Source organism: Salmo salar, chromosome ssa09, assembly GCF_905237065.1.
Source record: "Salmo salar chromosome ssa09, Ssal_v3.1, whole genome shotgun sequence".
In the NCBI taxonomy this organism is placed as follows: domain Eukaryota; kingdom Metazoa; phylum Chordata; class Actinopteri; order Salmoniformes; family Salmonidae; genus Salmo; species Salmo salar.
The window spans coordinates 66,483,301-66,498,605 of NC_059450.1; the positions used below are offsets into that span (position 1 = coordinate 66,483,301).

The 15,305-nt window shown below is 42.5% G+C and overlaps 1 protein-coding gene across 1 annotated transcript; it reads left to right on the forward strand.

Annotated features, from left to right (window-relative positions):
* The first annotated feature begins 198 nt into the window (after positions 1-198).
* rpb2 (DNA-directed RNA polymerase II subunit RPB2) lies at positions 199-15,188 on the forward strand. Its single transcript, NM_001173679.1, is given in 24 exon segments — positions 199-294; positions 745-817; positions 927-1,077; positions 1,184-1,296; positions 1,399-1,618; positions 4,841-4,999; positions 5,099-5,263; positions 5,365-5,561; positions 9,293-9,412; positions 9,564-9,750; positions 9,874-10,017; positions 10,203-10,342; positions 10,485-10,596; positions 10,743-11,096; positions 11,278-11,446; positions 11,568-11,664; positions 11,747-11,841; positions 12,012-12,262; positions 12,950-13,039; positions 13,377-13,484; positions 13,760-13,873; positions 13,981-14,141; positions 14,352-14,547; positions 14,826-15,188. Coding segments are annotated over 24 exon segments (3,525 nt in total). The 5' UTR covers positions 199-275; the 3' UTR covers positions 14,916-15,188.
* The last annotated feature ends 117 nt before the right edge of the window (positions 15,189-15,305 follow it).

Below are 15,305 nucleotides of genomic sequence, written 5' to 3' on the forward strand. Positions count from 1 at the left end.
CTAATATAATAAAACATATTGTTTGTTAGAAAAACATTGATTATAATAGTTAATATTAGATCAGAGTAGTAAACATATTTAGTTAAGACTAATTTCTTGCACATCAAAATAATAACGTTGATATAGGAAGTGACGTTTAGGCTTGACCATAGATATTTTTTGTGTTCGTTTAGCAAAGTGTGTAACGTTAGACAGCGTTGAATCTGACACGGTTGATTATTTAAAAATCGGTTTCTGCTTATTTATGCGAACACTAGAGGGAATCAGCAGTAACCATGTATGACCAAGATGAAGGTTTGTTGGTATTTCAGCCATTTGAGTCGAATGCGTTAATTTTTACATAATGTAGTTAACTAGCTTGCTGCTAGCTAGCATACAGGCTAATATGCGCATCACCGCGAATAGATAGCTACAGTAGCTAGCAAGCATACTAGCGCTATGTAGCTTGCGCGGTTAACTAATTGCCTAGTTAATTAGTTGGCTGGTTTCACCAGACTAAACACCTAGCTATAATCACACTTTCAACTAGGTCTACTTATATGAAAATCGCATCATGCCATGTTGAAAAAACTAAAGTTAGCAAGTCTTTGAGGTCTGCAGATTTAAAATGCCTTTGTGTCTATCAGTTGTGCTGTTGAAAACTCCATGAACTAGTTAGGGCCTTGGCTAATGTTATGTCACTGCGTCTATATTCACTTCTTTGATGTCTTTTCTATGATCTATTAACCAATTCTGTGATCTCAGATATCCAATACGATGAGGATGAGGATGAAATCACCCCCGATTTATGGCAGGAAGCTTGCTGGATTGTTATCAGGTAAGATTATGCTCTTACCTATCTCTCCTATTTTTTTTGTATCATGTAGCATACACTATGCAGTTTTCTTATTTTCAAATAACACTATCCTCTCTGATGCGCCTTATAGTTCCTATTTTGATGAGAAGGGCCTGGTGCGACAGCAGCTGGACTCCTTTGACGAGTTCATCCAGATGTCTGTGCAGAGGATCGTGGAGGATGCCCCGCCCATTGACCTGCAGGCTGAGGCCCAGCACACCTCTGGAGAGGTGGAGGATCCGGTGAGTGATAGACAGGCACTTTCAGATATTCTGCTCCATGTATTGCCTCTGGCTACGAGGGCACTTACTAATGCCCTGTTAACGCTTCCTTTTTGTTGCTCTACAGCCCCGCTACTTGCTGAAGTTTGAGCAGATCTACCTTTCAAAACCCACTCACTGGGAAAGAGATGGAGCCCCGTCGCCTATGATGCCCAACGAGGCCAGACTCAGGAACCTTACGTAAGTTTGCTCATTTTGGGCCATACTTTTATCACAATAAATCTCCCTTGCACATCATTTGCAACCTTCAGTGCTGACTAGGGCCACATCTGTATTATACAGGTACTCTGCTCCACTGTACGTGGACATCACCAAGACCATCATCAAGGAGGGTGAGGACCAGCTGCAGACCCAGCACCAGAAGACCTTCATTGGCAAGATCCCGATCATGCTGCGCTCCACCTACTGTCTGCTCAGCGGCCTGACAGACCGTGATCTGTGTGAGCTCAACGAGTGCCCACTGGACCCCGGGGGCTACTTCATCATCAATGGGTCAGAGAAGGTAAAAGGAGAGAGAAAGTAGAGGGTGGACTTCAGGGCAGATTCCTGGTCTTGATTCTATGTTTTAATCAGGGTTGGGGAGTAACATATTATGAAGAAACTGTAATCCGTTATGTTACCAGAAAAAATATTGTAATCAGATGACAGATACTTAAAAAAAAAAAGATTGTTTTTAGTCATTCTGAAAAGATGTTTGTGTAAAAAATCTAGGACACTTTCCTGTTTTATCAATGATATTCAAATCAGCATTGAAAAAAGGTGCAAGTTTAGGTTTGTTCCGCCTGAGTGAGTCTGGCCACAAGTCAAAGACCACTATGATGACACACTAAATGCATTTGAAGGATCGCAGGAAAAAAGCAAGAATAGGCTTTTGTAAGCTACTGTGCCTTCAGAAAGTATTCACGCTAGAGGTCGACCGATTAATCGGAATGGCCGATTTAATTAGGGCCGATTTCAAGTTTTCATAACAATCGGAAATCGGTATTTTTGGATGCCGATTTTTATTTTATTTATATATATATATATATATAATTTGTAAAAAAAAAAAATATATATATATTTTTTAGACCTTTATTTAACTAGGCAAGTCAGTTAAGAACACATTCTTATTTTCAATGACGGCCTAGGAACGGTGGGTTAACTGCCTTGTTCAGGGGCAGAATGACAGATTTTGACCTTGTCAGCTCGGGGATTCAATCTTGCAACCTTACGGTTAACTAGTCCAACGCTCCAACCACCTGCTTTACATTGCACTTCACGAGGAGCCTGCCTGTTACACGAATGCAGTAAGAAGCCAAGGTAAATTGCTAGCTAGCATTAAACTTATCTTTATAAAAAACAATCAATCAATCATAATCACTAGTTAACTACACATGGTTGGTGATATTACTAGTTTATCTAGCCTGTCCTGCGTTGCATATAATCGCTTAGGTACACGTTGCTCCAACCATAAACATCAATGCCTTTCTTAAAATCAATACACAAGTATATATTTTTAAACCTGCATATTTAGTTAATATTGCCTGCTAACATGAATTTCTTTTAACTAGGGAAAATGTGTCACTTCTCTTGCAAACAGAGTCAGGGTATATGCAGCAGTTTGGGCCGCCTGGCTCGTTGCGAACTAATTTGCCAGAATTTTTCGTAATTATGACATAACATTGAAGGTTGTGCAATGTAACAGGAATATTTAGACTTAGGGATGCCACCCGTTAGATAAAATACAGAACGGTTCCGTATTTCACTGACAGGAAAAACGTTTTGTTTTCGAGATGATAGTTTCTGGATTCGACCATATTAATGACCTAAGGCTCGTGTTTCTGTGTGTTATTATGTTATAATTAAGTTTATTATTTGATAGAACAGTCTGACTGAGCGATGGTAGGCAGCAGCAGACTCGTAAGCGTTCATTCAAACAGCACTTTCGTGCTTTTGCCAGCAGCCCTTCGCAATGCATTGCGCTGTTTATGACTTCAAGCCTGTCAACTCCCAAGATTAGGCTGGTGTAACCGATGTGAAATGGCTAGCTAGTTAGCGGGGTGCGCGCTAATAGCGTTTCAAACGTCACTCGCTCTGAGACTTGGAGTAGTTGTTCCCCTTGCTCTGCATGGGTACCGCTGCTTCGAGGGTGGCTGTTGTCGATGTGTTCCTGGTTCGAGCCCAGGTAGGAGTGAGGAGAGGGACGGAAGCTATACTGTTACACTGGCAATACTAAAGTGCCTATAAGAACATCCAATAGTCAAAGGTATATGAAATACAAATCGTATAGAGAGAAATAGTCCTATAATTCCTATAATAACTACAACCTAAAACTTCTTACCTGGGAATATTGAAGACTCATGTTAAAAGGAACCACCAGCTTTCATATGTTCTCATGTTCTGAGCAAGGAACTTAAACGTTAGCTTTTTTTACATGGCACATATTGTACTTTTACTTTCTTCTCCAACACTTTGTTTTTGCATTATTTAAACCAAATTGAACATGTTTCATTATTTATTTGAGGCTAAATTGATTTTATTGATGTATTATATTAAGTTAAAATAACTGTTCATTCAGTATTGTTGTAATTGTCATTATTACAAATAAATAAATTTAAAAAATCGGCTGATTAATCGGCATCAGCTTTCTCTGGTCCTCCAATAATCGGTATCGGCGGTGAAAAATCATAATCAGTCGACCTCTAATTCATGCCCCTTGACTTTTTCCACGTTTTGTTGTGTTACAGCCTGAATTTAAAATTGATTCAATTGAGATTTTGTGTCACTGGCCTACACACAATACCCCATAATGTCAATGTGGAATTATGCTTTTAGAAATGTTTACAAATTAATTAAAAATCACAAGCTGAAATTAGTCAATAAGTATTCAACCCCTTTGTTATGGCAAACCTAAATAAGTTCAGGACAAAACGTGTGCTTAAGTTGCATGGACTCTGTGTGCAATAGTAGTGTTTAACGTGATTTACTTAATCTCTGTATCACACACATAAATTATCTGTAAATCGAGCAGGGAATTTCATACACGGATTCAACCAGAAAGACCAGGGAGGTTTTCCAATGCCTCACTAAGATGGGCACCTATTGGTAGATTAAAATAAAAAGCAGACATTAAATTTCCCTTTGAGCATGGTGACATTATTTATTATGCTTTGGATCAATACACCCAGTCGCTACAAAGATACAGGCGTCCTTCCTAACTCCGTTACCCGAGAGGAAAGAAACCACTTAGGGATTTCAGCATCAGGCCAATGGTGACTTTAAAACAGTTACAGAGTGTAATGGTTGTAATTGGAGAACTGAGGATGGATCAACAACATTATAGTTACTCTACATAATGTAAAGATATAGCCTAATCGTATTATTATATGTAGTAGAAAGCAATGGGTTAGAAGAAGCCTACATAACCAACCCATAAAGTAAAATGCAACATCTATTTATGGCCAGCTATGTGAACTCTAACACTGATTTATCCTGCAATTGGGAATATTCATTTTTGTCTTCTAATGCCTCTTAAGGGAAAAGTAATCTGAAAGTAATCAGATTGTTACTGAGTTTAGGTAATCCAAAAGTTATGTTACTGATTACAATTTTGGACAGGTAACTAGTAAACTGTAACAGATTACATTAAGAAAGGAACCTAACCAACCCTGGTTTTAATGAGTGAGCAGTAACACAAGCTTTTGCAATTGAGCTATTGATAGCAATTGCCTTGTTTGGTTTGCAGGTCTTGATCGCCCAGGAGAAGATGGCCACGAACACAGTGTACGTCTTCGCCAAGAAGGACTCAAAGTATGCGTACACAGGGGAGTGCCGCTCCTGCCTGGAAAACTCCTCGCGCCCCACCAGCTCCATCTGGGTCAGCATGATGGCCAGGGGAGGACAGGTGAGAAACAAATATACCTTGTCCTAAATTTACTGGCACATTTTCTACTATCCCAGATATTTACATGTCAACATTTTGTTTTGTTTCTTTTTCTCCCAGGGGGTGAAGAAAAGTGCCATTGGTCAGAGGATCGTGTCCACTCTGCCCTACATCAGACAGGAGGTGCCCATCATCATAGTGTTCCGAGCCCTGGGCTTTGTCTCCGACAGAGACATCCTGGAGCACATCATCTACGACTTTGACGACCCTGAGATGATGGAGATGGTAAATCTCTGTCTAGGATGTTCTAGATACAGGAAACACTACACACACACACACACACACACACACACACACTTCTTATCTGACGTGCTGTGCTCCACCAGGTCAAGCCATCCCTGGACGAGGCCTTTGTGATCCAGGAGCAGAACGTGGCGCTGAACTTCATCGGCTCTCGTGGTGCCAAGCCCGGTGTCACCAAGGAGAGGAGGATCAAGTACGCCAAGGAGGTGCTGCAGAAGGAGGTGCTCCCCCACGTCGGAGTCAGTGACTTCTGTGAGACCAAGAAGGCCTATTTCTTAGGGTGAGTATTTATTATTTTATATTCATGTAATGACCATGGAGCAGGAGTTACCAATCTTTTCCATTCTGGGGATCAGCAAATCACTTCAATAAGCTCTTGAGGACAAAATATCTTGGGGACAGATTGCAATTTACTGGGGGGAGGGGTGGTCCAAAATAGGGGAAGGTTGTTCAAGCTTTTTTTTCTCCTGGTTAACTTTTGCTCTTTTACAGGTTTTACTGTATAATGTCTTCCATTCTAGACAAATTTCCTCATCTGCTTGCATGCACCCCTATATCAATGTGTTTTGGTACTTCCTTTATGGACTACGCTTTTCCATGTGCTAACTTTTACTGTTCCACAGGTCAATATAGTCTAACGGTCTATCCTGCCCTCTATCCACCATTTATAGTGACATTAGTGGTAGAGGTCGACCGATTAATCGGAATGGCCGATTAATTGGGGCCGATTACAAATTTTCATAACAATCGGAAATCGGTATTTTTGGGCACCGATTTGGCCTAATTTGGGCGCACACACCTACTCAACATTTTTTGTGACGAAACCATCAGTAGAGTTGAAAATGCCATGGAAACCCATTTAACTTGTATTTTTTTATTCATTACATGGGGAGTTTAATCTCAAAGTAATTTTTATGTGCACTGCGTATTTAGGCACATACATTTATCTGCAACAAGTCAATTTGATAGAAACGCAACTGATGGGAAAATGTACAAGGGTTTTCCCTCCAGAGCGCTCAAGACCTCAGACTGGGGTGAAGGTTCACCTTCCATCAGGACAACAACCCTATGCACACAGCCAACAAGACAATGCAGGAGTGGCTTCGGGACAAGTCTCTGAATGTCCTTGAGTGGCCCGGCCAGAGCCTGGCCTTGAAACAGATCTAACATCTCTGGAGAGACTTGAAAATAGCTGTGCAGCGATGTTCCCCATCCAACCTGACAGAGGTTGAGGGGATCTGTGGAGAAGAATGGGATATGGATGTGTTTTCTGTTTGTTGAGATTGACATAGTCCATTTATTGTGGTGTTGAAAATGCAAACCATGATATTGAAGTGCCTGAAGTCTGTATGTCTTGTTTATTGGTTGTCTGGTGCATTGGCACAGAAACCTGTTGGTGGAAAAATGTTTGTATATATTTTATATAATTATAAATATGGCGTAAAAATTTTGAAAATCTGATTCCACCCTAGCTGATCGTTTTCAAATCAAATTTTATTTGTCACATACACATGGTTAGCAGATGTTAATGCAAGTGTAGCGAAATGCTTGTGCTTCTAGTTCTGACCATGCAGTAATATCAAACAAGTAATCTAACCTAACAATTTCACAACAACTACCTTATACACACACGTGTAAAGGAATGAATAAGAATATGTACATAAAAATATATGAATGACTGATGGCCGAACGGCATAGGCAAGATGCAGTAGATGGTATAGAGTACAGTATATAGATATGAGATGAGTAATGTAGGGTATGTAAACATTATATAAAGTGGCATTGTTTAAAGTGGCTAGTGATACATTTATTACATCAATTTTCCCATTATTAAAGTGGCTTGAGTTGAGTCAGTATGTTGGCAGCAGCCACTCAATGTTAGTGATGGCTGTTTAACAGTCTGATGGCCTTGAGATAGAAGCTGTTTTTCAGTCTCTCGGTCCCCGCTTTGATGCACCTGTACTGACCTCGCCTTAAGGATGATAGCGGGGTGAACAGGCAGTGGCTCTGTGTGGGTGGACCATTTTCAGTTTCCACCTTCTCCACTACTGTCCCGTCGATGTGGATAGGGGGCTGCTCCCTCTGACACCGGCTCTGATGGTGAAGTAATGAAACAGGCAGGGAGAGTGAGATCATCTGTGGTGGTCGGCTCATCTTCTGGCCAGCAGCCCTGCGTGGCATCGAACTGTGCCACAAAAGCATGCTGAAGTGGCGAAGTCGATATCCACGTTTATAAACGCAGTTATTGTTATTTGTGGTCTTAAACATTATTTTGAGTTAATTCTATGCGGGGGGGGATGGTGTTAAATTTATTTGACAGTACAAGGGGAGGGTTACCTGAAAATATTTTAAGTTGGCGACACCTTGAGTTGGAACGGAATCGTCCCACCTACGCAACAGCCAGTGTAATCCCGTGGCGCGATATTCAAATACCTTAGAAATGCTATTACTTCAATTTCTCAAACATATGACTATTTTACACCATTTTAAAGACAAGACTCTCGTTAATCTAACCACACTGTCCGATTTCAAAAAGGCTTTACAACGAAAGCAAAACATTAGATTATGTCAGCAGAGTACCCAGCCAGAAATAATCAGACACCCATTTTTCAAGCTAGCATATAATGTCACATAAACCCAAACCACAGCTAAATGCAGCACTAACCTTTGATGATCTTCATCAGATGACAATCCTAGGACATTATGTTATACAATACATGCATGTTTTGTTCAATCAAGTTCATATTTATATCAAAAACCAGCTTTTTACATTAGCATGTGACGTTCAGAACTAGCATACCCCCCGCAAACTTCCGGGGAATTCGCTAACATTTTACTAAATTACTCACGATAAACGTTCACAAAAAACATAACAATTATTTTAAGAATTATAGATACAGAACTCCTTTATGCACTCGCTATGTCCGATTTTAAAATAGCTTTTCGGTGAAAGCACATTTTGCAATATTCTGAGTAGATAGCCCGGCATCACAGGGCTAGCTATTTAGACACCCACCAAGTTTAGCACTCACCAAAGTCAGATTTACTATAAGAAAAATGTTATTACCTTTGCTGTTCTTCGTCAGAATGCACTCCCAGGAATTCTAATTCAATAACAAATGTTGGTTTGGTTCAAAATAATCCATAGTTATGTTCAAATATCCTCTGTTTTGTTCGTGCATTCAAGACACTATTTGTGACGCGTTTCGTGACAAAAAAATTCTAAATATTCCATTACCGTACTTCGAAGCATGTCAACCGCTGTTTAAAATCAATTTTTATGCCATTTTTCTCGTAAAAAAGCGATAATATTCCGACCGGGAAACCGTGTTTTAGTTCAAAGAGAGAGAAAATAAAAACATGGGGTCGCCTCGTGCACGCGCCTCAGTCTCATTGTCCTCTGATAGACCACTTACCAAAGGCGCTAATGTTTTTCAGCCAGGGGCTGCCTCGACGTCATTCAGCTTTTTCCCGGGTTCTGAGAGCCTATGGGAGCCGTAGGAAGTGTCACGTTACAGCAAAGATCCTACATTTTCAATAAAGAGAGTCAAGAAGCCCAAGGAATGGTCAGAGAGGGCACTTCCTGTACAGAATCTTCAGGTTTTTGCCTGCCATATGAGTTCTGTTATACTCACAGACACCATTCAAACAGTTTTAGAAACTTTAGGGTGTTTTCTATCCAAAGCCAATAATTATATGCATATTCTAGTTTCTGGGCAGTAGTAATAACCAGATTAAATCGGGTACGTTTTTTATCCGGCCGTGTAAATACTGCCCCCTAGCCCTAACAGGCTAACACTGCCATATTATACTTTTTAATTCATTGCAAACTTTGCTGAACGCAGGTTGAAACCACTGCCATAGAGATCGTGTAACTCACCAGGTCTCTGTTGGACATTCTTTATGTAATTCTATGGTTATGACGGCGTTACATTTCTTCATGCAATGGTCTTTATGCAATATGTTGTTGTTGGACGTATTGATGTAACTCAGTTGTGTGTCTGTTTGCAGGTACATGGTCCACAGACTCCTATTAGCGGCCCTGGGCAGAAGAGAGCTGGACGACAGGGATCACTATGGCAACAAGAGACTAGACTTGGCTGGGCCGCTGTTGGCTTTCCTGTTCCGTGGGTAAGTCCTAAAGAAACACATCTATAAAATGTCTAGAAAGCTTTCATTCAGATGTAGTGCAACTTTTTGTAAACCGCACTCCTAATCAACTGAGCATTTGGTGAATATGTATGGAAGCTTTTTTTTTTTTCATTTGTTTGGACCCATTTAGAATGTTCAAGAACCTGCTGAAAGAGATCCGCATCTACGCCCAAAAGTTTATTGACCGAGGGAAAGACTTCAACCTGGAGTTGGCCATCAAGACACGAATCATCTCCGACGGCCTGAAGTACTCTCTGGCCACGGGGAACTGGGGTGACGTCAAGAAGGCCCATCAGGCCAGAGCTGGAGTGTCCCAGGTAACACAGGGCAGAACACATCTGCTACACATCCCTATATAGTTACAGTTTGCCGTTATGCTGCTATAAGATGATTTTGTTTATCGTCATTTAAAAACGACAACATTCCTCATCTGTTTTTAGGTGTTGAACCGCTTGACCTTCGCCTCCACCCTCTCTCACCTTCGTCGTGTGAACTCCCCCATTGGTAGGGACGGCAAGCTAGCCAAGCCCCGACAGCTTCACAACACGCTGTGGGGCATGGTGTGCCCTGCTGAGACCCCTGAGGTATGCCCAATACCACTCCAAATCACATACATGTTCCTTATCAAGGGGGTTGTATGTTGTTGTATGATGCCAAATTGTAATGTTACCCACAAGGAGCTAAGCTATCACTTCAATTGACATTGAAAGTGTTGTCCCTGCTTATTTTGTCCCCCATTTTTATGTCCCCTCCCTGTCTTATTTCCCAGGGTCATGCTGTAGGCCTAGTGAAGAACCTGGCCCTCATGGCCTACATCTCTGTGGGCTCCCAGCCCTCTCCCATCCTGGAGTTCTTGGAGGAGTGGAGCATGGAGAACCTGGAGGAGATCTCACCGGCAGCCATCGCGGAGTGAGTCCAGCAGATGGCAGCACACTACTCTTTTATTAATCCAGAAAATATCAAAAACATTCTGTCATGTCTCTGAAAAGTTTGTCAACCCGCTTTTATCTGCATTTTAACTGATGTTTTCCATTAATTATACTCTTAACAGTGCCACAAAGATCTTTGTGAATGGCTGTTGGGTGGGCATACACAAGGACCCAGAGCAGCTGATGAACACACTGAGGAAACTGAGGAGACAGATGGACATCATTGTGTCTGAGGTAAGAGAGAATTTTCCCAGATTTTCAGGAATTTCTGCTTTTCTGACATTTACATAATTTTATTGTTAAATTAACCTACACATAAAAACCCAATATCCCCTTTTTCAGATTTTCTATGTTCTCATACGCTATTTCCCCTTTTCTAGGTGTCCATGATCAGAGACATCCGAGAGAGGGAGATCCGCATCTACACGGACGCCGGGAGGATCTGTCGTCCTCTGCTGATCGTAGAGAAACAGAAGCTGCTGCTGAAGAGGAGACACATCGACCAGCTGAAGGAGAGGGAGTACAACAACTACAGTTGGCAGGACCTGGTGGCCAGCGGCGTGGTGGAGTACATCGACACCCTGGAGGAGGAGACTGTAATGCTGGCCATGACCCCTGACGACCTCCAGGAGAAGGGCGTGGCCTACTGTTCTACATACAGCCACTGTGAGATCCACCCCTCCATGATCCTGGGAGTCTGTGCTTCCATCATCCCCTTCCCCGATCACAACCAGGTACGGCCCCAAAAAAATATGATGCTCCTAAAATAGGTTTTCTTATTGGGTTGATTGAATAGATGGAATGGCAAGAGACTGTTAATATCTATGCTAAGACGTGGCTATGGAACATCCTAAATTAAGATTTTTATCCATCCATTTTAATGAATACATTTCCCACCCACCTTTTCCCGTGTAGTCTCCCAGAAACACGTACCAGTCTGCTATGGGTAAACAAGCCATGGGTGTGTACATCACCAACTTCCACGTGCGGATGGACACCCTGGCCCACGTGCTCTACTACCCCCAAAAACCCTTAGTCACCACCCGCTCTATGGAGTACCTGCGTTTCAGAGAGCTCCCTGCAGGTGAGAACTGGAGCGCTGCAGAATTGACAGCCAATTACACTCTTTAACTCTGACCTAAAAATGTCTGCCGTTTTTTTTAAAGTTCTGGCTGGTTGAAATCCTCCATTTGTGCCTGGTTTAGGTATCAACTCGATTGTGGCTATTGCGGCGTACACTGGCTACAACCAGGAGGACTCTGTCATCATGAACCGCTCTGCGGTGGACCGTGGATTCTTCAGGTTTGTGCTGTGATTTCAAGACCTGCAATTTGATGTGAAAATGACTTTAGACGAAATGTGTAAATAAGTGTTTTTATTTCAGGTCTGTGTTCTACCGCTCCTACAAAGAACAGGAGTCAAAGAAAGGCTTTGATCAGGAGGAAATCTTTGAAAAACCCACACGTGAAACCTGTTCGGGTGAGTCCTAGGCATCTTGGCATCTGAAAAATGTAAAGGAGTCAGCCATAAAACCAGAGCCTACTATTTCCATCATATCATACGTTTTCCATCAGCAACTTCTGTTAAATTGGCATTCATACAAAGAGAATTTCTCATTGAACAACCCAATGATCCTCCCCTTCCCTCAGGCATGAGGCACGCCATTTACGACAAGCTGGACGACGACGGCTTGATAGCTCCCGGCGTGCGTGTCTCCGGCGAGGACGTCATCATCGGCAAGACGGTGACCCTGCCGGAGACCGACGACGAGCTGGACAGCACCAACCGGCGCTACACCAAGAGGGACTGCAGCACCTTCCTCCGCACCAGCGAGACGGGCATCGTGGACCAAGTCATGGTCACCCTCAACCAGGAGGGCTACAAGTTCTGCAAGATTAGGGTGTGTCCTGAGTCCTCTAGATTTCCCCAGTAGTGACATTTTGACAATGCGAGTAGTAGGCTGTAAAAATGTAAAAACGAACATGGTAACAAATTACTCCTGTTGACAGCTCTACTTCTCATTTGTCAAGTTTAGGGTAGGCAGGAATTACATCCACAGTAGGGGCAGGCTTGAATTAACCATGACTTGAGTTTTACAAGCATCGTGTGTGTGTGTGTGTGTGTAACCTTTTATTTAACCAGGCAAGTCAGTTAAGAACAAATTCTTATCTACAATGATGGCCTAGGAACAGTGGGTTAAATGCCTTGTTCAAGGGCAGAACTACATATTTTTACCTTGTCAGCTTGGGGATTCCATCCAGCAATTATTACTGGCCCAACGTTCTAACCACTAGGCTACCTGCCACCCCCCCATTGCTTCCATAGACGCAACAAGACCAAGAAGCCAAATCAGAGTTGTTGACAAATTGACTAAATGCAACATGGACTCCACTGACAGAATATTGCACCCTCTAACCTTACTGCACAGCTAGAAACACCAAGCATTTTTCTACACCTGCAATAACAGCTGCTGTATGTGACAAATAAAGTTAGATTTGAAGGTTATGAGGCCTCCTTACACTTGACACTCATCTGCCTACTTGTGGCATGATTTAACTCCGTTCCATTTCTTTTTTCTTCTTTCCAGGTTCGCTCCGTTCGTATCCCCCAGATTGGTGACAAGTTTGCCAGTCGACACGGGCAGAAGGGTACCTGTGGTATTCAGTACAGACAGGAGGTGAAGTATTAGACATGTTCCTCATGCCTCGTCTACCGGACTACTCTTCACTAGACTACACAGTATGTCATTGAGCCAGGCTGTCTGGTCAAATGTCTAGAGACATATTGTGTTTTAGACTGAACATAAACACAAACAAAGGTCTCTTCACAGGAAACGCTAAACAACGTCCCAGAAGGAGTATGTACTATAAAACTGATTTTTAAATAGAACATGGAAGAATGTGCCACGTTCCTGTAAGAGGATATCCCTTAGAAGAACTGGTTCTGAAAATTGGAACCCACATGCAGAGGTCTTTGTAAGTAAACTATGTCCATTGTTCCGACGCTTTCCGCAGGACATGCCCTTCACTTGCGAGGGAATTACTCCAGACATCATCATCAACCCCCACGCCATCCCCTCTCGTATGACAGTCGGCCATTTGATTGAGTGCCTGCAGGGAAAGGTACTGTCGCCCGTCTAATGACTCCTCCACCCACTTCAACTTTGACTCCTTTTACGAGACCTCTCAATGTGATCGTAAACTGATATTAAGTAAATCAATAGGATTGTCTGTCGTCTAGATTAGATCTTTTACAAATGACAACGGTCAGCGAGAATTTGTTCAATAAAAATGAAGCGGAGCATTTTATTTTTTAGACGTCACGTAAATCAAGTGTTGCGGATGGCAGTTTTCTTGTAGCAACGTTTTCACCTTCCCGCCCTCCTTTCACCTTGTAGGTTTCAGCCAACAAAGGGGAGATTGGTGACGCCACGCCTTTCAACGATGCGGTCAACGTGCAGAAGGTCTCCAACCTGCTGTCTGAATACGGCTATCACCTGAGGGGCAACGAGGTCAGGACATCAGCCCCCTTTACCATTCACACCAACTTTCTATAGTAGCTATTTCACACTAGTCTGTCTAGAGAGTACAATTGACTGGCTTCATCTTTCCCTTCTAGGTGTTGTACAACGGTTTCACCGGCCGTAAGATTACCTCTCAGATCTTCCTCGGGCCCACATACTACCAACGCCTGAAGCACATGGTGGACGACAAGATCCACTCTCGGGCCCGAGGCCCAGTCCAGATCCTCAACAGACAGCCCATGGAGGGCAGATCACGGTAAGAACACTAATAATGATTTAACGTATGACTTTTCCCCTTTATGGCACTATGGGAGTGCACTGGGTATGCATTTCTGAGCTCGTATTCATAAAGCGACTTTTTAAGTATGAGCTTATCGATGATCAGTTCTGTCTTTTTAGATGTTAATAAAAGTACTAGATCCTAGATCAGATGCTTTACTAATCATGCTGTCATCTGTCCACCAAGTGACGGAGGTCTTCGTTTTGGGGAGATGGAGCGCGATTGTCAGATAGCCCACGGCGCGGCTCAGTTCCTGCGTGAGAGGCTGTTCGAGGCGTCCGACCCCTACCAGGTCCACGTCTGCAACCTCTGTGGCCTCATGGCCATCGCCAACACCCGCACGCACACCTACGAGTGCAGGGGCTGTCGCAACAAAACACAGGTACGTGTCAACACCACCACCAGTGTCCCTGTTATTTCACCTTTTATTTAACATGGTTTATGCTTAGGTCGGCCTATTCATTTGTTGTTTATACCTTTTTATTACTGTAACTATGTCAATTCTGATTCTAACTACAATACAGTATAGTGAAATGTGTCCTATAGATTAGTGTTCAAAAGGGACTAGCCTATAAAGAATCTTGACTCTGGGCCTCTATAGCCCTAGTTTTGTTTCTGAAGATTTATTGATTAAGATAATGTACAATGTAACCGTTTCAGATCTCCCTGGTCAGAATGCCGTACGCCTGCAAGCTGCTCTTCCAGGAGCTCATGTCCATGAGTATCGCCCCTCGTATGATGACCAGTTAGGAGCACTACCGAACCCCTTTTCGAGTCGACAGGAATTCAATTATGTGTGAAAGGAATGTCGAGGACATCACTTATCTCTACAGTGGGAGAGCTGGAGAATCAGGAGACTGATGTAAAACTAAATGCAACAGTCAACTTGTTTTGATGCTAGTGGTCAGGCTTGTGTTTTTGTCTGCAAAAGTATTTTTGTTGTGATATCACAGTTTTGGAAAAGAAGGAATATCATCTGTTATTTTTGTAAAACTAGAATAAATGTTTATTAATGTGCTGTCACACTGTATTTCTTCATTCAGTGTTTAGTAGCTAGCTTGCTCTGGATCTGAAAAACTGAGATGTTATATTTCTGTCACAATTTAAAATGTTTTGTGCAGAAGTCTTGATCATGTAATA